The 24,932-nt window shown below is 34.4% G+C and overlaps 1 protein-coding gene across 1 annotated transcript in view; it reads left to right on the forward strand.

Moving 5' to 3' along the window:
* TBC1D22A (TBC1 domain family member 22A) overlaps positions 1-24,193 on the forward strand; it is a 142,770-nt gene extending 118,577 nt beyond the window's left edge. Inside the window, exon 13 of the mRNA XM_066182937.1 lies at positions 20,946-24,193. Coding sequence (XP_066039034.1) covers positions 20,946-21,074 — 129 coding nt within the window. The 3' untranslated portion in view covers positions 21,075-24,193. The remainder of the gene's footprint in view (positions 1-20,945) is intronic.
* Positions 24,194-24,932: the final 739 nt, after the last annotated feature.

The following is a 24,932-nucleotide window of genomic DNA, read 5'->3' on the forward strand; positions in this document are numbered from 1 at the left end:
GAACAGTTTGCTTTTCTGATAGTCAGGGGATGTGTTGCAAATTTAGATGATGCATCAAATTAAAAGGTTCAAAGGTAAGCACTGAAAGTGCAAATTTGTGCTTGGATTTTTCGTGTGTGACGTACTGCAATTCATTAACTTCTAACCCTTCTTTCATACAGGGCAAAATCTTTAACAACAGATGTAGTGTATTAGATAGCTGAGTTCATAATATCATATACTAGTATGACAGAGTTCTTACTCTGGTGTTTCTCTGTATCCTTCAAAAAAACTCTAAGCAACTATATCATAAAGGGAGCAGTTATTTCTATTTTCTAAATCAATTATGTGTGATATTAGCTAATGCCTTCCTAATTTTTCAAATATTAATCTTTTAAGTAACAAAGATGTTAACCAGCTGCATAGTTCAGTACAAATATTGTATGAAGATATGATTCATGTTTCAGAGACCAGTTAGATTGAAAATGTGTTACATTATGTACTTTGGTTTAAGGTTTAGTGAAATAAAGTGAATCCTGTAACTTAGGTCTAAATTAGAAATGAAGTCACTTTATATTACCATCATAGTCCATGGAAAGACATGTATGAATTAGTCACTTCTAATCTCACTCTATCCTGTGCAAATATTTGTCACTTCAGTATTTATGAAGGAATATGGCATTGACAGAAAGTAGAATTCATCTGTTAAATCCTACATTCAATGGTCTGAATATTAAATACTCTGTGAAGACTTCCTTGAGGGTGTGAATGTCTCTGCAAGCTCAAATGTTGTTTCTTGTACTGATCATTACCAGAAAAGAGGAAGGATGGAAACTGAAGCATCCAGGAGCAAATCCAGTGGAGACTGCTCCATAGAGGGAAAGAGATATTCAACATAATTCCTCTGAAACTTGCTGTTGTGTGGAGAAAAACTGTAGGACATAGTGTTTATACAATTCATATTGCTTGAAAGAGCCCTTTACATTCTGAATGTTTTCATGGAAAAGGAATCCGTTTGTTTAGCACGCATTCCTTCTTTGGAGAGTTACCTGACTCTTCAGAGACTCCTGAGCCTTTGTGTGCATCCCTATTCTTATCACTTGAATTAAAAGAATTTAGTGTTACAGATTTGAATACAATTTGGGCTTTTTTTGTGGGAAACACATCCTTGTGATAATAATAGGAAAATAACTCTGTTTTAGTAAAGGACCTTATCTTTTACTGTCACTGAGTGAGCTCTAGAATTAATTTTTATTTTAGTTTATAGTTATTCTGTAAAATTGTAGTATGTATTCTCTATATTCTTGCCAATAATTGATTTAATGTGTTTTATTGATTGGGTTTAAACCTTTCCATTACTACTCATTTTGTATAGTGACTAATTAGCAGAACAACCTAAAAAAAGAGTAATACCAACATATCACTTGGTCCTTGACCATCTGCCAGTCTCTTTGGAATCAGAGCTTCTTTAAAAAGGAAATATAAAGGATTAAAACAAATAGAGGACTTGGAGATTTTCCTGGATGTAGACTGTCAGAGATCATTGCAGTAACAATGGCATAGTAATAATTTCTGTCTCCAACTCTGGGTACCATGAAAGCTCCAGGATCTCAACTTTTTAGTTTTGTGACACTGAATACATAGTGTCTGCAAAGTTCTGCAGTTTACCAAAATCTTTATTTTATTTTGCTCCCTGAAAATTGCATATTTCGAATGTGATTAGATTATTCCCATTAACCTTATAATGTAATTGGTCAGCTTTTCCTATTTTCCCCAGGAATTAATTGTCAAATTTTTAATGGAAATTGCTTAGTGAAATTTGTGCTAGATTAAGTGCTTTTTTCTTTATTGTTTTCGTTAATGTTTTTTTTTTAATTGCAGGAAAATGTTTAATATGGCTTTATGTCCCTTATGTGATTGTTTTTCTTGAAGGTTGTCCTTGCAGAATTAACTGCCACCTAATAAATAGGCCCAGATGTAGCAACAAAAATGAATAGCAAATGCAACTGGTAGAGGGAATGAGGCTGGCCTGGACCAAATGTAGCATAATCACTGCTATTTTAAAGGAGGTTTCTTTATGAACAGTGTTACAGAAACCAGTGTTTGGATCCAAATATTCTGATAGGGTCATAAAGCATTCATGCATAAGATATTTAGTGATGGATAACAAATTTTTCCTGAGCTGAAGAGCAGCACTTGAAGTTTCACACTTGCTTGCCTGCATTAAAATATATTATGAAAAAAAATCAGGTGAAATTAATTCTAGTGATTAAGAACCATTACCAGTTTCAGATATAGTCACACAGAACCCTATTTCGATGATTATACAAACACACAGCCATGTTTTGCCAAAAACAAGAGAAAAATTGAGCTGTTAATTAATTAAATGTGAACCGTTTAGTTGCATTGAGATTTTAGCATTAGTTTTTATTTTTCTTTGATGCAAAGAAAAATAAAAACTAATGTTAAAGTCTCTTTAGCTCTGAAACTTCTTCAGCTGTGTGTGTTCTTTGTATCTTCAGGAATACTGTGATTTGGATTTTTCTGCTGTGGATTTTACTGTGCAAATACTTGAACAGTACTTGGATATTGCAAGATCAGAAAATGATTTTATGATACTGTTTATAATGTGGATTTTATATTTTATTGTTGGTTGGGATTTTTTTAAACAGATCTGTAATGTCACCTTACAACTGATGCTACCCATATTGTTTTTATGTTTCTTCACATTATCAGAATATTACACACGGTGAAGATAGTTTTTTAGGAAAAAAAAAACCCAAATGCAAAAAAACTGCCCAAAACCCTAGTATCTTTTTTTTTTTCTATGATACAGGGGAACCGCAGTTTTGCTATATTCAGCTGCAGAAGGTAGAGGTTGAAAAGCTGTAGGAAATCTATACTGTTCAGAAAACACATATTATTAATGCTACTAATGTGCAAAGACCACAATGAATTCAAATTTATGAAAATGTAATTATCGTAGAATTCGTAAGTCTGTAAGTTAAAATGAAGTTGGTAGGAAGCTTTTTTTCTCCTCCAACTCTTTAAGAGAAAACTACATATGAAGAGGGAAAACATCTGTTTAGGAACAGAGTACTCTTGACAATCTCTAACAGATTTGGTCTTTTTTCAGTAAATTTATATAAACAACTTTTGCTAAATCTTTATGGCTTTGGCACAATTTTCTAATAACTTTTAGGTTAAGTAGTTGTGATTGCATCCAAAAAGTCACATTGTGCATGTCATAATTGAAACAGGATTCTATTTTGCTTATTCTAGAAAAAAGAATAAGGTTTAAAGTATTCACACAGAATGCAACAGGTGATGAATATTGCTGGGTTAATAACCCCTTGGAAAGGATGCAAGAATACAGATTGATTTTTGTTCTCTTATCCATAAAGTAGTTTCTTGATAACCCTCTAGGTGTTTGGATGGCTTTAAGTGAACCAGAAAAATAATTTGATTTTGGCTTCAGTTGAGTTATTTGACAAATTGAATTCACCATTTTTCGTAAATGCTGCTGTTGAAGAGTTAAATTGATCACAGAGAAAAAAAAAAAGGCACAGTATTTTGAAAATTTTGAGTAGGCTCTCAGGGATCCAGAGGCACACTGCTGCTACATTAATACAAACATACCTCTTTTCAAAGGATATTTAATTGGGCACATTGAAAATCAATAGAAGTTCAGTAAATAGGCTTCGAAACAAAGAATGTTTTACAAATATAGAGCAATTTAAATATAATTCGCAGAGCATTTTACCAAGATGAAAAGGTTTTAGTCTTTCTGTTTTATAGTGAAGACTTACACATACCATTGTTAATACTGCATAAAATCCTGACAGAAAATCATATGAAGAAGCTGAGCTGAGGTTTTTGCATCCATATTCTGGTGTTAATAAAAAGTGCTGTTTCATTCTGGATGTGTTGTTCTTAGCTGATCTTAAGTAAGTACTCAAACCAGAGAAGGCCTTCTACCAACAGAAAATAAAGTTGCCGCCAGAAATTTTCAGTCTGGTAAAACCTCAAAGGTATTGGATCTCCCTTTATATTAAAAAACCAAGCAAACAAAGCAAGAAGCCCCAACAAGCCCAGCCAAAACCATCCAAACCACCAGAGGCGGTCTATGCTATCTGGTAAAAAACCCACATGAGTGCTTTTTAATGCGTTCATTTATATACATTCCAACTATGATTTGTGCTTTGGAACAGCACATAATGTGTAATTTTCCATGATGTTTGAATTTTCACCTGACAGAATAGTACACTTCTGGGCAATGGAGGGGATTTTTGATTCTTCTGAATTCCACTGAATGTTCTTGTCAGTCCAGATTTCATTTTTGCTACATTACAGTCATCCTGTGTCTTGAATGGTTTCATCATAATTACTTCTTTCTCAGAGGAAACATTGGGTTCATCTTAATTGCAGAATTATCATACTTTAACTTCAGTAAAGTTGCCTGTCTTAACAATTTGAGCCTTAGGATAAAAAGATCTGCATAATGGTGGATATTTGCTGTAGAAAAGCAATGCCAGGCTGTCAAGCATGTCAACAAATTATCCTGAAGCTAATTCAGCTAAAATTGCTGTGGTGAAGACCAGCAATTGAGAAAGTTGACCAAAGCAAAATGACTAATGCTGGAAACATAAAATTGGAAGGTAGTTTAACATTTATTTTATATAAAGCCTATTTCTACGATCTTAATGGGGAGAGAATTAGAATATAGATTTTACTTACAGAAAGATGAAAATATCTAAAAATATTTTAAGTAATTAAATGAATACCACAAATTTGAAAAAATATTCCAGTTTATTCAGAGCAACCAAAGTCCAGCTATTCAGCAAAAGAAACTCAGTACCCAAAATTATACTCCAGTGGAATGATTGAACTTATTTGAAGATTTGATCAAAGAAATTAGAAATTAAAAGGTGAATTTTTCATTGGAGGTTGCAGGCGATCAGTAGACAGTATTTCTTTAATGCTTTCCAAATCTGGCTTTTCAGATAAAATCTTGTCAGTAAGCCACGGGGTTTTCTTGCTGTTTGGGTTCCCAGGAATTTTGTTCAAATTATTTGGTTATAGTTGTCAAATAGAATTGCTGAAGATACACAATAGGAAACCCTAGAAAAATCCGAACCACAGTGTTCCTGAAGATACAAAGAACATACACAGCTAAAGAGGGACTCTTTGCATCAAAGAAAAATAAAAACTCATGTTAAAGTCTTAACATAAATGAGCTGTTCTCATGTAATCAGCAGCTGAATTTCATTTGGCAGACATGGCTGTATGTTTGTATAATCATTGAAATAGGGTTCTGTGTGACTGTATCTGAAACTGGTAATGGTTCTTAATCACTAGAATTAATTTTCCCTGATATTTAGACTATATATTTTAATGCACACAAGAAACTGTTGTTTCCTCTTGACATGTAGTTCGTCATCTGCTCTGGCTCTGACCATAATGAAGTCTCCCATCATAAAGTAGCATGATAACAGCATAAATAAAATGTAGTAACAGCATGATTTAACTGCATGAATCAGCAGTGGACTGTTGTGGCTTTCCAAATCGTACTGCAACTTTGCTATCTCAACACGGTGTTAGAAAATAAATGAGGTAGCTTTAGGCTTGGAATAGTTTCAGTCACCATAAGTAGTCTGACTTTGTGCTTTGCTTGGGCTGCAAGGATGCTATTTCATGCTTCAGTCCTATTTCAGTCTTGCTGAGTGTGTTATCATTTCCCTTGTGACAACATGATCACTCACCAATAACCAATATACTCTAGGTCATGAATGTGCAACTGCAATGAAATAATTTGCCATTTTATTACCTTTATTTATGCTTACTTTTCAGGAAGAAATTGAAATTATTTTGGATATTTTTAGCTATTTGGATAGTTTTGTGTATTTATTTTTTGCCTCCATGTAGATTTTGAATACTCAATCAATTTTTGTTACTATATCTACATGGTTATCAGAACTCTTCCTATTGATGGGCTTGTTCACTTTACCCATAGGCTATCCAAAGCTTTTCCTAATTTTCAGGAAGACTATAAATAGGGAAACTCCAACATGTCAGAGGATAATACTGTAATGTTTTCCAGTGACCACAGTGTATCCAGCTAACAATAGTAATGAGTTATTGTCTGCCTAAAGAGCTTTATGTTCATTTTCCTCTATGGATTTTAATGGAAATCTTGTAACATGTAAGTGCTTTCTGTCTGTGTGACACTTTTGTTTATCTATCTCAGAAGGCATCGTGGGAAGAAAATACTATGTTCAGGAAGATAATAAAGATATAGTTTTGTTTACAAGTATTCTATTATCTTTACTTATTATCTGTCTAATAATAATGATTATTTATTACTATTTACTTAGCCAATTTTCTTACTATCAGTTAAGACAAATTAAACATTTTTCCCCCATGTCATTCTTAACAGCTTCATTTCTGTCTTTAATTCTGAAAAGTGAATCTACACTGGTGGATGCAAATATGCAATGTAATAATTTCACACTGTGGTCTATTTTATTCTGTACACTTAAATAGAATTTAATGGTAACAACAAAAATATAATACAATGTCCTACCAGGAAGAGTAAGAAAATACTTTTTTTATTAATCATCTTCAAGAGGAGCCTTGTCTAGTGAGTGTCTGTGGGCGTCAATATGAGGCTATTCAGCATTTCCACTAACAAAATAACTGAAAATAGAAATCTGCAGATGACACAGATTTACCATTCTGACAAAGTGAGGAGAGCAGAGCAGTTGCATAAACAAATCTTGAATCACTTGTTCAGTTGAACTCTTCAGGTGAGCCATATTTTGATATAGTCAAATGAAAAAGAATTGCAAATAAAAGAAAATTAAAATAGGTCACACCTCGGGTGTTTTTCCTAAAATATATAAAAAAAATCAACTATATGTTTAGGTTTAGTTCCTATTATCCACACAGGAGGTCAGAACAGGATAAGTAATGATCTTGTCTGGCAGTATCATCTATGACCCTAGGAACCAGCCCCATATTTATGTTGTGTACCTGCCGAGATACAATACTTCCACTGGCATATGTGGTTGCTATCATGTGTAGGTACAAAAAGCATCTGAAGCTCTCACAGTTGTTGAAACAGTTAGATAATGAACTGGCCCTAGAGTATTATTTTGAAATGTCAGTCACCATTTCTAAAACATGTATAATGTTTTTGTCTACAAACAAATGCCTTCTAAACGTTTTGGAATCTAGAAATTTTTACTTACCCTTACCAACTGGGAGTACACAGTGTTAGAACCACATTGCAGTGGTAAATGTGTCTAAAATTGTGATTCTCTGTAAAGCCTAGTTGCAGAGAAAAAAGCACTATTTTGGTGAAAAAAAGGTTCAATAGTTGTTGAGTAATCACTGGGGTTTTTTTACTGTTTTTAATTTTTGTCTCCGTATCCAATACATTATTGAACTCTAAAAGCAAGTTGAGTTTGTTCTGCCTCCAAGTTGTGTCCTTCCTTGTCCTGGAATGCTGCATGAAGTAAAAAAGAAATATATGAATATTTTCTGTTCAGACCTCTATGCCTCTAAGGATGCTAGGACTAAATTCCTTAGAGATTGAGCAGTGTGGTTTGGAGGCTGGGATACAGAACTGGGGTCTCCTTCATCTGCACATGTTAGCAAGAGTTGTGTTTGGTTTGATTCCTGCTGTAGGAAAGGAAAGATGTGATGCTAGGTGCGTATAATCTGAAGGGATTTCCAGCAAGCCTTGTTTTATGGCTTCTATTTCACAGCACTGCTGTTGCTGTCCAAGTTTTAAATCAAATCTTCCACACAACGAAAATCTGATTTTACTGTTCTGTAAGTTTCTAGAAAAAACATTTTCTCATTCCTGTAAGATATATTTCTCTCACCAACCAATGTTTTTATTTATTTTCAGTAAATACCACAAAGGGATCTCTGCATTTTCTCCATTTCAATATAAAAAGGATTTTTCTTGAAAAAAAGAAACAACTCCTGTTCATCCTGAGCAGCTTAAGTGACCTGCTAAACTAAATGCACTAGCAGGACTTCCATTTAGTTAGTAATTCACAGCTGTCACTGGAGACATTTCTCTACAAAGAAAACTGTTTTCTTTCCATGTTTATTTGTTCAGCAGAACCTGCTGCATAACAATGTCAATTATTGGCCTTATCAGTGTGTAACCCTGGAGAAGACTGAAATCACAGGAGCCTATACACTTGACAACCAAACTCAATCAAAACTACTGATAAGAGAACAAAGAGAAACCAGAAGCTTTTGGAGTATGAGCTGAGTAATAGGATGAAGTGACACATGCTTTTCTTTGAGACAAGAAGATGGAAGAGGATTAATTTTCTTTCTTTCAATTTTCTGTTCTCTCCTATGGTTTCCTAAATGCTAGTGCATGTAAATTTTGCTGTCTTACAACAAAATTGGCTCTTTGCAACTGCAAGACAGTAAAAATAACAAGAACTGAAATGCCTGTTGTTTTCTCATCCTTGTAAAGAAATCAGAATTAGATTTTTCCAGAAATGTCATTATGGCAGATTTACTATTACTATCATAACCTCCTGGTTAGATCTTTCAGCTGCCATAAAGAGTAAAATCTTTGCACAACTTGTTTGCTCTCCCTAGTGTTTTTTGCATTAGACATCCTTTTTCAAATATACTAAAAGCTCTTTATCCCATCTTAATTTTTCTTCAGAGTAGAATTTGCTTGCTGTTAGCTGAATGAATAGCAATGGTTCCATCCAGTCCTTGGGAGCTGATTCACTAAAGCTTTGTGTTAATTATTTTCCTCAGAATTCTCACACATCTTTCTTAGTTTCAGGAGCTGATCCCCATAGGTCAGCAGGTTGAAAAGGGACATCTGAAATCCTTAATAGCTGTTGTTCTCTACCACATCCTTTCTTAAATATTGCCACCCCTGAGAAAAGATGACAGAGCATGGCATGGAACTGCTATGGCAGTGCCAGCTCGCAAGCCTATTAAAGCAACACAAAATTGCCAGCAGCAATATACCTCTGATAATTGTATTTCATGTAGTTGATATCTTTATTCTCTTCTGTGAGAAAAGGTCACATCTTCCAAGATGTGCTATGGTTTCCTTTCTAGAAGATTATTGTGATAAATACAGGAATTCCTCCTCTCATCTGCCTGCTAAAGAAGCAGAAACAGATGAGACATGCATCACTGTTGGTGACAAACACGTTATGCCACACAGTGCATCACTGAAATGCTTATCCATTAGAACTGTTAGTATCTTTTTTGCCAGACCCTGAAACACTTTTTGGTCATGTTGACTTATTTAAACACAATGGCTTTTTATTCACAAGGTATGGTTTTGTAAAAGAAATAGAAATAATGTTGTCACAAGTCCAGGTATCCAAAGAAAATGAATTTAGGTATAATGTTGTCCTTAAAACCCATTTGGTTTATTTGTGGTTTTGATTCTTTGGATAGCCATTTCAGATAGAGTTTTTGAGGCTTTTCTTTGAATCTCTAAAGGCCATAACCTTCTTCTTAATGTAATTGGAATTTTTACAAAACCAAGTGGGTGTAAGAACGCAACACCTGGGAGAAATACAGCAAAATATTACTCAGATTCAGTTTATGTAATACTAGTTGTCACAGGTTAAAATAATTATTATAAAAACAGTATTTGTCTCTCCATATTGATTCTCTTTGGTTTTAGAAATATTTCTCCTTACATAGTGGGAAATTAAGGACTTTGACCTATTTGATCTTTGATGACCATTCTGGAGCTGCTGTGCAATTGCCAGAGTGTTCCTTGGCCAAACTGCTCTTTGGGTATTGATACAATGAAAGAGACCACTGCTTTCAATGTGCAGATTCTTTTAAAGTTTGAGTGTGAACTTCTATATTTCCTTATGTATGTGGACCAGGATTGCCAAGAAGAGGTAGTCATAGCCTAAGAGCTTTTAGGACTTACATCTTGGAAATCTTAAAAATGAGCAGTCATAAAAGATTAACCTAGCCCATTGTCACCCACTGTACTGAAAAGACATTCAGTTCTCTCATGTTTTTGTCTGGAGGCTGTTCTTTTGTACATAAGTAAAGAATAAATCCTGCATTCAGGTGTTGGTTTACACATATTTTTCATGAAAATTGAGGCCTTTATCATCTTAGCTAAAAATTTGATCTCAAATTCTGTCTGGCCAAAGTTGAGTTGTAGCTATCTATTTTTATCAGTATAGTGATGTGTAAGAAAGGCAATTAAATATATAAAGAAATTGTGATAGTATTTTAATTGTCTTAGAAGTCCGGGGCCTTAGGATATTTGGATGTACCTTAGGGCTTCTAAGTACTCCATTTAGTGTTACTATTTTTCTGTGGCTCCAGTAATATATTCTTTGTTTTGAAAAATTGCATTTCTCTGCAACTTGCATGAGAATTATGTATTTGGGTTTTATGTAATTTCTTTAGAATTGTGTTTAACAAGAGTAGACTGGGAAATGAAGAATTGACCTTAGCAGAGAGTATTAGAAGAATGTTGCTTGTTTAACCTGATGAAGCAAATCTTGACAGAGAATATGATTACCTTCTGGAATGCCTTTGGATTGTACTATAACGGGGGTAAAGATTTAAGTCATGATGCAATTTTGGTGAAAGATCAAAAGTATATAAATTCTTTCACTTTGATTTATAAGCTATTAGATAAAGTAAAGCTTCTTTTATGTGAAATATCAGGACATAAAGAGCAGCATATATTTTCTAACAAAGCTTGATAAATTTATGTCATTGTGTGGTACAGGAAGATTAATCTTGGTTTGGGATTTTTCTTGTCCCTAAACAAACTGAAGGTGTCTTGAGCACAGCCTCAGTTATTAGTCATATTTCTCATGTAGTATTTATTGGTTTAGGATATTTTAATTCTTTAGCTTATAGTGTACAATTGGATTACATTGTGTTAATTCGAATTGATGCCTCAGTCTATTGTCTGTGGATGCACTTTTGGAATTTCTCTCTGACTGAAGCATTCTATATCATATACTTTTTTCTTAGGGCATCAAGGAGTGGATAGAAATTTGTGGGGATGTTTTTGTACATTGGGAAAACCTATACAGCTTGGGTGATCCTCTGTCTTATGTTCTTGTGCCTGTGTGCTGTGCTCACCAAGGAAACTTAATTGATTTCTTAATTTGAACAGTGGCATTTTCCTCAGAGATGAAGGGATTTTCAGATTACTTCTTATTGATTTTTGTGAGACTTTTCAAGTTAACTGAGGAATTTTCAGTTGTCAGATGGGGCAAGCTGTTTCCTTTAACTGTGATATCTTCATGAAGGTTTCTTCCACTGCCAAGTCATTGGTTCTCTATACTGCTGTCCTTAAGTCTCTTAGAGGTGCACAAATGCTTTATGGGCTTTGACATGGCAAGTGGGGAATGATTGTTTGTTATTCAGAACAAAGCACCAACATGTGGCTTCATTTGGCAGTGATTGAGCAATGTAATGGAAATGGCCTTTCAGTCCTATATCCCTATGGATACTGAAAATATTCCATTTCAACTGTGTTTAGGACTACTTGTTTAACTTCTAAAAATACACTAGTTTAAGTAGGCTCTGCACTGTGACATATTTATTGGATGTAAACGTTATCTATCTCAGGCAGCACTTCTAAGTCATAGAAAACAGGTAATTTTGCATCAGCCATCCTTAATATATGTTTTCTCTAAAACAAAATGAGATTTTACTCAGAACAATTTACAGCACTTTGTCAAAGCATAATAATTACTTTAGGTTAGAAATACACACAATTCTGATTCACTTTTGTCCTGTGCTTCATTATATTCAGTTGGTATTTTATGATTTTCTTTCCTCTTTTTTTTTTTTTTTTTGGCTGAGCTTTTAGCTATTTATACTACAGTGTTAAAATCTAAGTTGTTGTAGATAAGGAATTGAAATGTGTGTGAATTTGTAGCTGTATAATTGTCCCTTTTAAAATGCATTGCCAAATTATGGTCGGAAAACCAAACCAAGAAGAGTGGTTAGCATATGGACTTCATGGAGAGGCAGAATTGGAAATTTTCTTTTGGAATCAGATATAGAAATATTTTGATCTTGCTAGATTACAGAAAAATAGATAAAATGTAGTAATTCATTGGTAAATCATTTCAGAAATTAAATTCTACCATAATTGCTGCAGCCTTAAGTGGTACAGTATGTTCTATATTTGGATGGATTTTGTTTACATTTTCTTTTTATAGAATGACAACTGATCTTCCTACTTTTATATTCTAGATATTTGTATCTGTTCTTTATTTGTTGTGTTTTGGATAGAACTAGTGGTAAATGTCATACTTCGGCTTTTTCCCATTGTTTGTTATGATTTGTATGTTTGTACGTAAGAAGTACACATATCTCCAAATACCATCAATATAACAATATTTCATAAAACAATATGGAAAAAATTATAATCAGAGTGGTTCAGGGCTGTTCTGTTCTGAGCTCTAGCAACTGGAACTGTCAGCTCTGTTGGAACTGCTCTATCAACTGTGAAACTTTCCTGGATACAAGTGTGAAGCTTCCTGAGATACTCAGTTTCCATGTGACATATGTAAAATGGAAATTCTGTTTTCTTTAGTTTAAATGTGAGAAAGAACCTAGGACTGGTTTTGTTTGACTGTCCAATCTAAGTTTGAATTTAAATCAGTATTTGAGTATCATAGAATCATAGAAGGTTTTGGGATGGTAGGCACCTTAAATCCTTTAGGTTCTGTGGCAATGCTTGTTTTGATTCCTTAGCCTTGTCTTATAAACTTGAGATAATAATGTGTGGATAGTAAGTTAATTGATAAAAAGATCTAGCATGTAAATTTGATTCTTGTTTTAGGGTTGGAGATTACTTGTGGGTTTGGTTTTTATTTGAGACCAAGGTAACAAGACTACCTATAATACCAGCTGAGATGTGGTCCTTTAATGTACCTTTTAAGCAATACTCTTGGAAATGAAGATGTAAATCTTCTCTTCAGCTAAGTGTGCTGAAGCTAAGCACAAGTTCTGTGACATAGTCCTTTAGAACCACATATTTTATGATTAGCAATTAAGGTTGCTAATGACTTGTGTAAGAGATCCATAATGAATGAAACAGGACTTTAATTGCTAGTTTAGTATGCTGAGTCCTGGAATCTTTTTCAGTAGTCATGAAAAGGAAAACATGAAAGGGAAATGATAAAACCATCAACTTTCCATAAGCTTTCATTTTCAGGACGTTAAGGTGTGTTTCTATGAAGTTCTTATTAGGAATATGAAATTAATTATAAGAATAGCCTACTTCTTTATGTTTTCATAATATTAATGGCAGATTTAGCAGCTGAAATGAAGAATTAAAATGTATATTTGAATCAAAGAATATATATTTATGTATATATATTTATACTGTATTTGAATCAAAGGATAAAAAAATGTATATACATGTTGAAAACCACTGTGTCCCTGACGTGCTGAATGTAAGCTGGTAGCAGAAGAAATTAACCTTTAAAATATTTAGATTTTAAAAAAAAATTCATTTTAAGATGCAACAAGTCTAGTTCTGAATAACATTTTTTCTCTGTAGTTAGATTCCTACTGTTCTGAGTTCCACGTGCTATAGTCTGTTGATTGAGATGTCATGATGTATGAAAAAAAGGTCAAAATTAAGATGTATAAGACTGATTGAAAGAATTAATGTTCCTTTCAAGGAATTCTAGGAGCATAATGTAATTAATGCACAATAAAGGAATGTACGAGAAAAGATCAAATGTAGCACTGATTTTAGGAAGTTCAATGTTACAGTATTTCAGCGAATATTTGAGTCAGGTTTTTTTGACTCTTGTTTCTTTCCTCTAAACTTTCACGTTCCAGGTGGAAGTTTTTGAGTGACACTGATTTATGACTGGCCAGGAAAAAGTCTCTTAAATCTTTCAGACTGTGTTGGGTGCAGACCTCAATGCTCCTACCACATAGCATAGATAAACCAGTGTTGCCCCATTTTGTGCTTATCAAAATTTTGGTTCATCCATAGTCTTTGAAGTTACAGGAACAAGGAAGGCATTTTTGCATCCAGGATCCAAAAGGGACTGTTCTGTGCTACCTCAGGCATTACTGCCATGTGCTTTCCATGCTCAGGAAGCAGCACAGGCACTCAGCTGTACTACTGAGGGATCCAGGTCCACTTATGTCTCTTAATCCATATCTGCAGCAAATATTTCTTAAGCTGCAGTAGGTGACCCATTCCTACTAACTCTTAATATTAGACTTTGAAATCTTAGTATTCTTAATTCTAGCTGGGCCCAACAGGAAAGAAATGTTTTCTCTGACTCCAAGACACAAGTAATTAAGAAGATGCACAACACTCCAGAAATAGAGCTCATTTGCAACTCTGTGTAGCAGGTGAGGACATCTGGAGAAGTAAGAAGTTGGCAGCAGCATAGGGAATATTGCTGAGCATTTTGCAAGAAACTGCTCAAGAAAGAAAAGAGAACTTGTCTCAGAGCTAGAGCTGTATTCATTTGGTGCACTATCATATCAGCAGCAAGGGGCAGAGAGAAGGGAGAGGTAGCACTAGGGCAGCTGAACAAGGTCATCCAGGCTCTGCAGTGTGTGCTGGACCTGTGCTTTCATGTCACCAGCCAGTGCAGTTACTGCTTTGATAGCAGGCTGGAGGGGGAGGATTTCTAGTGAGCTTGGCTGAGTCCCAAAGCAGCAGGTATCCTTCATCCTAAATATGTGGGAAGAGGATTAGAGGTTAACAGGGCACAGCACCATGCCAGCCTGGTTCCTGCAGCTCTTACAGGGTGTGACGCACCTGCCTGTCTGCTCACAGTGCAGGGAAAGGCACTGAGGCTGTGGAGGGCTTGCCCATTTGGCACTGGCCATCCTTTCCTTTAACACTTGACAGTCCCAAATGCAATCAAGTGAAAAAGAATGTTGTAAAGGAGAAGGGAATTAAATAATCCCTATATTAAGGAATTTTTTTCCTGTATAATGGTTGTATCTGGTTGCAAACAAATGTATGAATCATCGTCTAGCTCTGTCTCTGGTCCAACATTATGCAATTTCCCATAAAACCATTTAGATTTCTTTTAATGCATGCATAGGGTTAATTTCTCTTTTCTATTATCTAAAAAGATAAATGAGAGAATTTTTTTCCTCTTGCAATAATTGGTTTCCTCCTTAGGTTGTCTCAATAATTACTCTAAATAAATTTTAGTAGAATTTCTCTTCATTAGTTCTTCAAAAGTAGGTGCTATGTTCTGGGATTTCAAGTACGACTTTGGAAAGTACAAATAACTCTCATAAAGGAACCATTTAATCAAATTGCCAGCATAAATTTTGCTGTGTTTTTTATGTATTCATAATGTGTAATCCATACAGCTCTTATTAAAATTATAGCTGTTAGCATTTTCTTCTCAAATCATTGAAGATTATATATAAATTTTATTTACCTTTAAGTTACTTCTATACAGTCCTAAAGTATAATATTGTAAAGTTTATGATCATAAAATATAGTAAGATTGTAGGTTCTGCCTATCAGTATAAAATAGAGCTGTGGTAGACCAGGAGTACTCAGACCATAATTGCATTGCAGTTAACAGCAGGAAGGATTAACAACTCTCATAGAAAAATACTACATTTTAGGAGTGCCTTTATTTGGTAAATTAATAACTTGGTTCTCAGTTTTGACACTAAAAACTAACTCTGGTAATGTCCTCAGTATGTTCAAATTTGATTTTAACTTTAGTTACTGCCATTTTATATTTTCTAAAGTGGAAACACTATTACTGGTTTTTATGTCATGTTAAGTTTCTTCTATTAAAAAACAAAGACCTTGCAATTGAACCTTGTCAATAATTCACACAGACAAAAACTCTGGATTTTCAAAGTAAATATATTGCTTTGACTAGCACAGAAGATACCTTAGTGTTCTACTCATTAGAATAACATTTTATGTTTTATAAACCATCAACATGTTATTTCTTCTGTTATTGGTTCTGATGTTCCTTCCTTCAAGATCCACATATGGAGTCAGAGTAGGGGTGATAATAAATAGCATAGCAACTACAGATAGCCATTGTCAAATTACCAGTATTATTGGCCAATCTTATGCTAAAAATTGTATTTCTAACAGGATTATAGCAGACGTCATAATGTAAGGAGATTTGGTAATGAACTACATTCCAAAACATGATAAAATTTGCTTTCTTTGCTCTGGATTTGGGGTTTAAAGATTGTTTTAATATGCTGAGGTTTCACTGGGTTAAAATTTCAATGAGGAGAAAGAGGCTGTTAACTTTGTAATAGTTATTATAAATATATTTAGTGAAGCTTTGATTTAGTCTGCAAGGAGCAGACCTTGACCTTTTTGATTTTAGAGCAAAGTGAGGAATAAAGGCTTTGGAAATCACCTTTTTCAGCTATCTATCTGGTAGCCTGGTATTTTATTTTAGATATGTGTATTGGATCTTCTGGGATAACATTATTTTCCCTCAAGAATAATTTTGTGTCTGACAACAGCCATTGCTTAACCTGCAGTATTACTCTTACCATTGTGGTGTGTAAAACATAGACCTCATGCTTTTACTCTTCATACATCTAGAGCTGTTTTTATACCACAGCACTTCCAGCATGTTTACCACTGTCTTGTCTTGACTACAAGGTGATGAGAATAGTTCTAGAATACATGTTAATTAACTGAGAAAAATTAGATTTTGAAAGTACATTTACTTTAAAATTGCACTCTATGTAACTGCTTTTAAGTGTTTAAAAATACTTTATATATAGTAGCATAGTTGAACATGCTAAATAAAAAGTGTTTTAGCATATTTTACAAACACACATATGTAAAGTATCATGTAAATCCAACTGTAGTTAAAGCTGTGGAAATACAATGAGTGAAATTCTATAAAAGATAAAGTTTTTGTTTGGTAACAAGAATGTTGAATTTCAAGTGTACTGAAGAATTATTTCAGAATTGTGGGTGAAATATGTCCATGTAAACCAGAAATCTCTTTAATAAAAGGCTGGTATATAGTTTACATTCAGATCTTTTGCCATACTTAAAAGTCAGTTTGATTTATAGATTTGTAATTTATTCGTGGCCTGACCCTGCTGCACCAGTCCCCCATATCATTTAATTATACATGTGACACTTCACTTGTCAGGAAACAAATCTTTATTGTATCTTGAAATGATCCGGAGGGGTAAATGTTTAGCTTTTTTTGTGTTGTTGTTGTTGCACTTTCAGATTTCTATTTAAGCCCATGTTCTTTAAAAAATAAAACACTGGAAATTTTTACTGTGGAAGGGAGGTCCATAGTGCAAATTGCTGCTGCAAGCCAGGCTAGCATTAGAGCTTGAGCAGCGTGTTCAGGGATGTGCCAGTCGAGCTGTGAAGATCCCAGTGGACAGATTTACAGTTTCCCTGGCAAGCTGCTCAAGCACCCTCATTGCAAAGGATTGTTTTCTTATGACAAGTTAGCTTCAGCTTGTTACTGTTGCCTCTTGGCACCTCTTCTTTCCAACCTCCTCTATGTAGAACTGCTCTCAGATCCTGCCTTAGCCTTGTCTTCTCCCTGCTAAAAAACGCCAGTTTTCTCACACTGGGTCACATCAGCGGCAGCCCCCTAACCATGGTAGTAACACTGTGACTAAAATCTCTTCATTTGTGCTTGATGAGGGGCAGGAGCAAATTCAAGTGAAAATACCTTGATCCTCCTCTGCTGGGCTGGCAAGGAGGGAGGGAGGATGGAGATGCCTTGTGTGGTGAGGCATGAGAGCGCAGACACCACAAAACAGACCGAGCTGAAGCTGTGCTGGCAGGCAGGGCCTTGCAGATGGGCCCCAGTTCAAGGCATTAATGCAGCTGTTCCTCTCAGTGAGAGTCCAGGAAACCAGGGCACTTCATTTGCCAAATTCAAAGGACATAATTTTGAGCATATTTTTTGTTGATACAGCCAAAATGTAAACAAACATTGGACTGGGATTTTAGAAACCCCAGCTCCTGATGATGGTCTCCTGGCTGCCCTGATTCTTCAGCCAGGTGTCATCACAATACCATTTAAATTAAGCAGAAAACAAAACTCTTCCGGGAATATTTTACAAATATTGATTTTTAGACTCAGTTTTCTTCTGAAATAGACCAGACAGTTTATCACCTACAAGTTTTTAATGGGAAATATTAATTCACATTATGATTCATCATATTTCAAAGAGCGCCTCATATTTTAATACTGTTGTGGATAGGAAAATGTATCTAAGAAGTTAGTATGCATGCCATATTTGTACATGCTGCTTAGTAGTTCCTGTTTATCTGTTAACAAAAAAAAATTAGAATGATAATTAAAAATAAATTCATAAGCTTGAGTCACTTGTAGTAATTCTTGCTCTTTTTTGTTTTTTAATTGTCGTATGATCTTGTAAATATTAAGTAGTGTGTTTGTACTATTCTTCAAATCCAAGGACTTTTTTGGGGGTTTTTGATTGTTTCTTTATAGTAGTTTCCTTATTTCCAAAGAATGCTCCATATGCAGCAATAAAGGCAGCATGATTTTCTTTAGCAGTTAAATAAAAACAAAATTTTCTTATTTAAAGAAAATAACATTTTCTTTAGCAAGGTTTTAGCCAACTTTTTCATTTCTTAAAAGAAGATGTAAACAATATGTCTTTGGCCAGTTGCTTTACTTGGATTTATAACACATTCACTAGTCAGTATCAGTCTTAGACTTTGGTAGTTTTCCTTGGTAACAGTGGCAAAATGCCCACTCAAAGTGGACTTGGGCAGTCAATGCATTACTCTGCCATTTATTTATACATTTAATTCAGATGAAAATTACTATCAGATTAATGGTAGAAGTATTAAACTAGTTAATTACTAAGAGTCCTATTTCAGATTGGAGCTATATGTTAAATTTCATATAGCATGGATATCGAAGCTATAGTCTTTGGGTGTTCCAATGCCCAGAGAAAACCAAAGCCCAAAAGAAAACCAAAACACTGCTCCAGCAATATGAATTAGTTGAACCAGTTTGCACCAGAAGTCTGACCCAGAAAAGTATTAAGACTACAAACAGTAGAAGAGGTAATTTCACAAAGCTCATTGAATTAATTGCTGTGTCTTAGGGCTGCTTGAAAGTTACTTTTGTAGAAGGAGAAAAGAACTTTAATGGAGGTAGGCATTTATGAGCCCTCCACACAACCCTCCTACTCTCTACTGCTAATTTATTAATTACAGTTATCAGCCTAACTGTCAAATAAGTACATAGAAAAATTTTAAAAAGAGTAGGATTTTGACAATTGTACAATACTTTATTAAAAATGTGTTCTCTCAAGTGTAATAGAGATATTCTCATGCTAACTCTGTTGTATTACTACTTATTATTCATAATTAAATATACAGTACTGCTCAACTTCTATCCTTTCTCTTTTCATATTACAAGAACCAGGATAACAGGACCATGAAATAGATGAAGTCAAAATAATTTTCTCACAAACACAAAGAAATCATTAAATGTTAATTTGTGCTCCTGGCTGTTTCCTAAAATCACTGGATCCTTGCTAAGGCTTCTACAACAATCTTCTATGAAAGCAGGTGCAGAGGAGGGAGAAGGGGGAACAAGGAAAATAAGACTCTTATGAAGAAGAATAATTTCCCTGGGTACTTATACATGATACTGCAGGATTCTGATTTATAATGAGATATTGGCTGTGGTTTTAATTGCATTCCCGTTCACTTATTTCTGATCTTTAGAACAAACCTTAACAGACATACTCACACAAAAATATACTTACACACATCCTCACAAATACATATGCATGTATACAAATGTGCACAAATTGTCTGCATTTTTTCTGCAAAAATAGAGCACCTAGAAGATACAAGCAGGCTTAACAACTTCGCTTATTCCTAAGATTGCCTTATACCTCCCATCATAAAAATCACATTCATTTTGTTGTGATTAATCCAAAATTTCTCTTTTGCTGTTTTGCCACAGTTATCAAAACAATTAAAAGCATGAGACAGGTGATCTTCTCTATGGAAATTTTCAAACATGAACTTCAAATTTGGCCTAGGGTGGCTTTTGCATCACATTTGAGGGTTTCTGACCTTATGGGTTACCAGTTTTCTTTCTTTAAAGAGCAAACTAACTTCCTGAGTTTAGTCAAATTATGAGCTTTATAAAAATTGTCATTTGCATGAAGTCAGGAGACGATTTGTGGTAGCTGATCTTCCAAAGAGTCATCTCAGAGCAGGCAGGTTTCAGCCTACAGATGAAGATTTGAGGCTTTTGCTGCTGCAGATCATGGTGGATTTTGATGCACGTTCATCAGAAGTGAACACAGAGGCCATGTCCCAGTGAACTTGTTATCACCTCTGTTTCTGGGCTTAGGCTTCTTGGAAGTGAATTTTGCCTAAACCTAATAGGAGAGACAGGAAAAGATGACCCACAGGAAAATATTTTGGGATCAGAAACCAGCAGGGAGTGGGAAACCTGGGCTCAGAATCAAGGTGGGAGTTGACTACAACTGACTGAAGCAATAATTTATTTCATAATTCTTCATGTATAAGTAGAGAAGTGGCTTATCTTTGCATTGGTGTGAGAGAATCCCAGACTTAGGGATTCTCTCTAGTAATCCATAATTTTAAAAATGTATGCAATTGTATAACTTCATGCCCTGGACCATAAAAATAATTTGGATAGGCAAAAACACAGATTATTTTTCTCAAAAAGAAAATCTAGCGAATAACCATATTTCAGCTACAATTACTAGCAGGTTTCTGAACTGAAAGGTTGAATAACAAGTATCTATGTGAAAATCACTAAACCTAATTGGATCTCAGGTTTGTTTGGGTTACAGAGGTGCTGCATGAGTGGTTGCTTATAAATGATCATTGTATAATACATAGCTCTTACACTGGTATTTGAAAAAAAATATATTTACTTCTTTCTCTTTTTTTTCTTTTCAATTAGGAGTTACTGATATTTTTACAGAATTTGCCCACAGTACACTGGGGAAATGAAGACATCAGTGTACTCCTAGCAGAGGCCTACAGACTGAAGTTTGCATTTGCAGATGCCCCCAATCATTACAAGAAGTGAATATAAAAAGACAGAAATCATTAGAACCAATGTGTTCTGCAGTATTATGGCATCTGTTGTTCTGGTTATGCTTTCAGCTCATTGCTCTTTCATTTGAAGTAAGATGACCATTAAAATTCTGTTAGAATTTGTAGAATGAGAACAGAGTACCAAAGAAGTGGACAGAGCAGGATTTTGAGCACTGAATGAACTTAAAAGTGAATTTTTTTGCTCAGCATGAAATACGAGTTCAAAATAATATAATATTATAACATAATTTTCTTCTTTTTTGCCCTTCTCTAAATAGGAGAATTGTAGTCTGTCTTATTTATGTTGAGCAATTTTTCTATGTACTTTAGACTTAAAATTACTTATAGAATGATTTTGTCATTGTTTCAGTGTCACCTGCCATGACTTTATCAGCCAGTTTTGTTCAGTGAAATTTACCTGCCTTAAGTGGCAAAAAGAACTTTTCCATGATAGTACAGGCCATATGAGACAGCAAGGCCTGTGCTTTGAGGTCTAGTTATAACTCAAAAGACATTGATATTAGCACACCATCTGTTGTTTTTCTATTGAATTAGGTTAAAATACTCCCATAATATAAGGATATAGAAGGTTGTAATGCAAATTGGTGACATTTTTCTAAACATTATTCAGTCTTGAAGGATGCTATGGAAGCTTTTTAGCCATAAAAAGGAGTTACTTAAAGCTGAAGACTCATCTATTACACTGAAATAAATCCCTCTCAATACATTTTGGAGTGCTTTAAAATAGTGAATTAAACAGAAGGCATGGTCTTGTCAAAGTAATTAAAGTTTCTCTTTTAAGGCCTTGCAATTTTTCAGCATGAAAGTTCACTTTTAAGAAATGTATTAAGAAGTTTGGTTTACAAAGCAAGATATATTTTAATCTCAGTTGTTGCCTTATTCTCCATTTCTAGCAAGTTAGAAAAGGAAAAGTAATACATCTTTCCAAAGCTTTTTTGTTAAATAATTTAATACCTTTTTTTCCTGATTATTCAGAGGAAGAGAGCTAGCTCCCAATAACAATAACAGTAACTGTATACTCAGATTGCTTGTGGGTCATTAGCAGAACAAAAATCCTCTGTGAGTTTATAGACTAAAATTAATATTTCCTCATATAACCATGGGATACTGAATAATTTCTTAAAACTTACATAATTTAAGTGCACTGTTTTTTTTTTTCAAGAAATATTTTCTGATAAGATTTCTAATTTGCTCTGTTGGATGTAAATAACTCATATTAATTTGTGCCTACCATACCCATCAAGGTTATGAAGTGTGGGAATTGCAATAAGCAATACACTTAAAAGTTCAGACTTATTGTTCCTCAGTTTGGTTCTTGAGTTGCAGTGTTGCACAGAAAGTGTAGTGCACTTTTAAGTTTGAGAAGTAAAAAACCTTCAAGAGATTTTCTCTTATGACTTGTTATTGGACGATTATTTTCAACTTCTTAAAAATATGTAGATACATATTGAAGAGAGCTTTCTAAATGTGTTAGTTACATTACTTGCTTTAGGGGCCTTAGTTCTTCACACAGACTTTGTAATAATTAGGTGTTTCAGGGTAAATAAAGTAAAATACATTTTTACCAACATGTGATTATGAGACCATCTCTATTTTAAAAGTATATGAAATCTTTGGTGGAAGATAAAAAAAAGAATTATTTCAGAAGCCAGAGTGTTTGGCAACCAGGGTGCATTTCCTTTTCACTGGTGTCAGCCGGGTGTTTCAGTTGTGATGGACACAGGGTCAGGCCTCCCAGATGGCTGCATTTGTACCTGGAATGTGTAGTGGATCTGTGCTTCTTACATGTCTGTGTACTGCTTTCTGTAACTTCAGTTTGTGGTCTGATGTATCAAAATTTATGTTTACAAAGAATGTCATATTGTGCCTAACAGTGTCTACCAATAACAGAATAAAAGAAACATGAAATCTATGACCATTTGCTTTAAACTTGGTATCTGCAATCATTTGTTAATAGAAATGCATATTATTGTAATGAGAGAAGACAACACAGCATTAACTGTTGTAAGGGTTTTCTGTAATTAACCTTTTTCTATTAAGACATTATTTAGGTAGTTACATGTAACATGGAAAGTTGATCCAAAGTTGTCTGCTGTGTCAGATGCTCCTGCATAACATTTCTGGGACTGGATATATAAAATTTCCTTCATTGGGTCCACATAAGTTGTCTGCCATGTCTTCCAAATTCAACTGGTACCTCTTCCCTTGGAAGCAAGTATTACCATTAGAGGTCACATTTACTATTGTGTCTGTGTCAGAAGTTGAATATTGTACTTGAGCACATTGCTTTTTAAGGATAGTGGGAAGTTTCCTAATATAATACCAATGTTTATTTATGTAGATATAGATTTTTCTGGAAAATATAATACAGATATATAAATAACATTTATATATCTATACAGATAGGAGTAGTTCCCAGTAAATAGAAGGCTGGCATTTATGTAAAATTTCAAATTTTTATCAAAAGCCCACACATTTAACAATTTTACATCTCAGGTAAAATATCATTAAAAAAAAAAGTATTGCATAGAAAAGGAAATAGCATTATCATTATTACATCCCTTGTACTTAGTTTTTTCAAAATTCAAGATTCTGAATATTATAAAATTCCTTTGTAATATGTATTTTCTTATGAAGGAGGCATCTTGACACATCACTAGTGAAACCAGGCAGTAATTTCCTAGAACTTGTGAAATATTGAAATTGCAGTGTCTGAAATGCGTGTTAAATAATTTCTGTAATAAAAGTTTAAACTAGAATGTATTATATAAAAAGATTTATGGCTACAGAATTTGAAAAATGTAAATAATAAATTAGTTAACTGTGTAAATACAGTACATGGAGTAAGATAGAAATGTAAGTTGAAATCTTATGTAACTCTGTAATATGTTATAAAAATTAGTTTCATTATTTTTTGGCGCAGTTCCATACAGAAAGGCCTGTTAAGTTGTTTTTAATTTCATAACTACAGAATAGAACTATCTGAAGTTCCACTGTATGCTTCTGACAAACATTACCACTGAGGCACTGGTTAAAACTGTAAAACTGGTGAAGGATGAGGAAATAAACACATATTTATGAAGTGCTATACAGAGTGGAAAGTTTGCATTTATTGTTTTCTTCCAACACACTGCCCCCTGCACCAAAGCATGGGTTGGGTGTGTGTCACTGTAGGACATGAAAGACTCCAGATATTTCAGAAGGTAAAGAGTATAGAAAAAGAAGGCTTTATTGTTTAAATTCTTACTATTTTTGATAAGGTGTTCTGATACAGACTTAATTTAACATGATTGGTGAATAGGAACGACACCTCTCTGATGTCATTGGTTAAACTAGAGAAACAGCAAACACTAGCTGGACAAAGATTGTTTCGAGAAAGGATAGTTGTTTACCAAGATTGTTTTGAGAAAAAGCTTTCTTGAGAAACTTTTCCTTAGGAAAAAGTTCGTAGCTGCTAGCACGCTAAAATGTCTCAGGCCCACAGGTGTGTTTCTGTTTTACAGCCTCAAAAGCCTTTCTCACAAGAGGAAATGCCTTAACAGAACCTCAGTGCTCAGTTACATTTCTGACACTCTCTGCCTGTAGATCTTGTAGATTTTGCAAGTCAGTAATACAAGCAAGTTCCAAGGGTGTGTCTTAGACACATGAACATACAGGGTACGGAGCAATTTTTGGAAAAAGCAAATGAAGATAGATTTGACACCACAGCAGAATTAAACTGAAGAGAAGGTGGAGCAAATCAGGCCAAGGTGCACAGAGGAGGCACAGAATTCTGTATGGCTCTGGGGGGTGCAGGAGAAGGGGAAACTTCAGCTCATAGTGAGGAAAC

Source organism: Chamaea fasciata, unplaced genomic scaffold, assembly GCF_029207755.1.
Source record: "Chamaea fasciata isolate MVZ Bird 193981 ecotype frontalis unplaced genomic scaffold, bChaFas1.0.hap1 SCAF_5, whole genome shotgun sequence".
Lineage (NCBI taxonomy): Eukaryota > Metazoa > Chordata > Aves > Passeriformes > Sylviidae > Chamaea > Chamaea fasciata.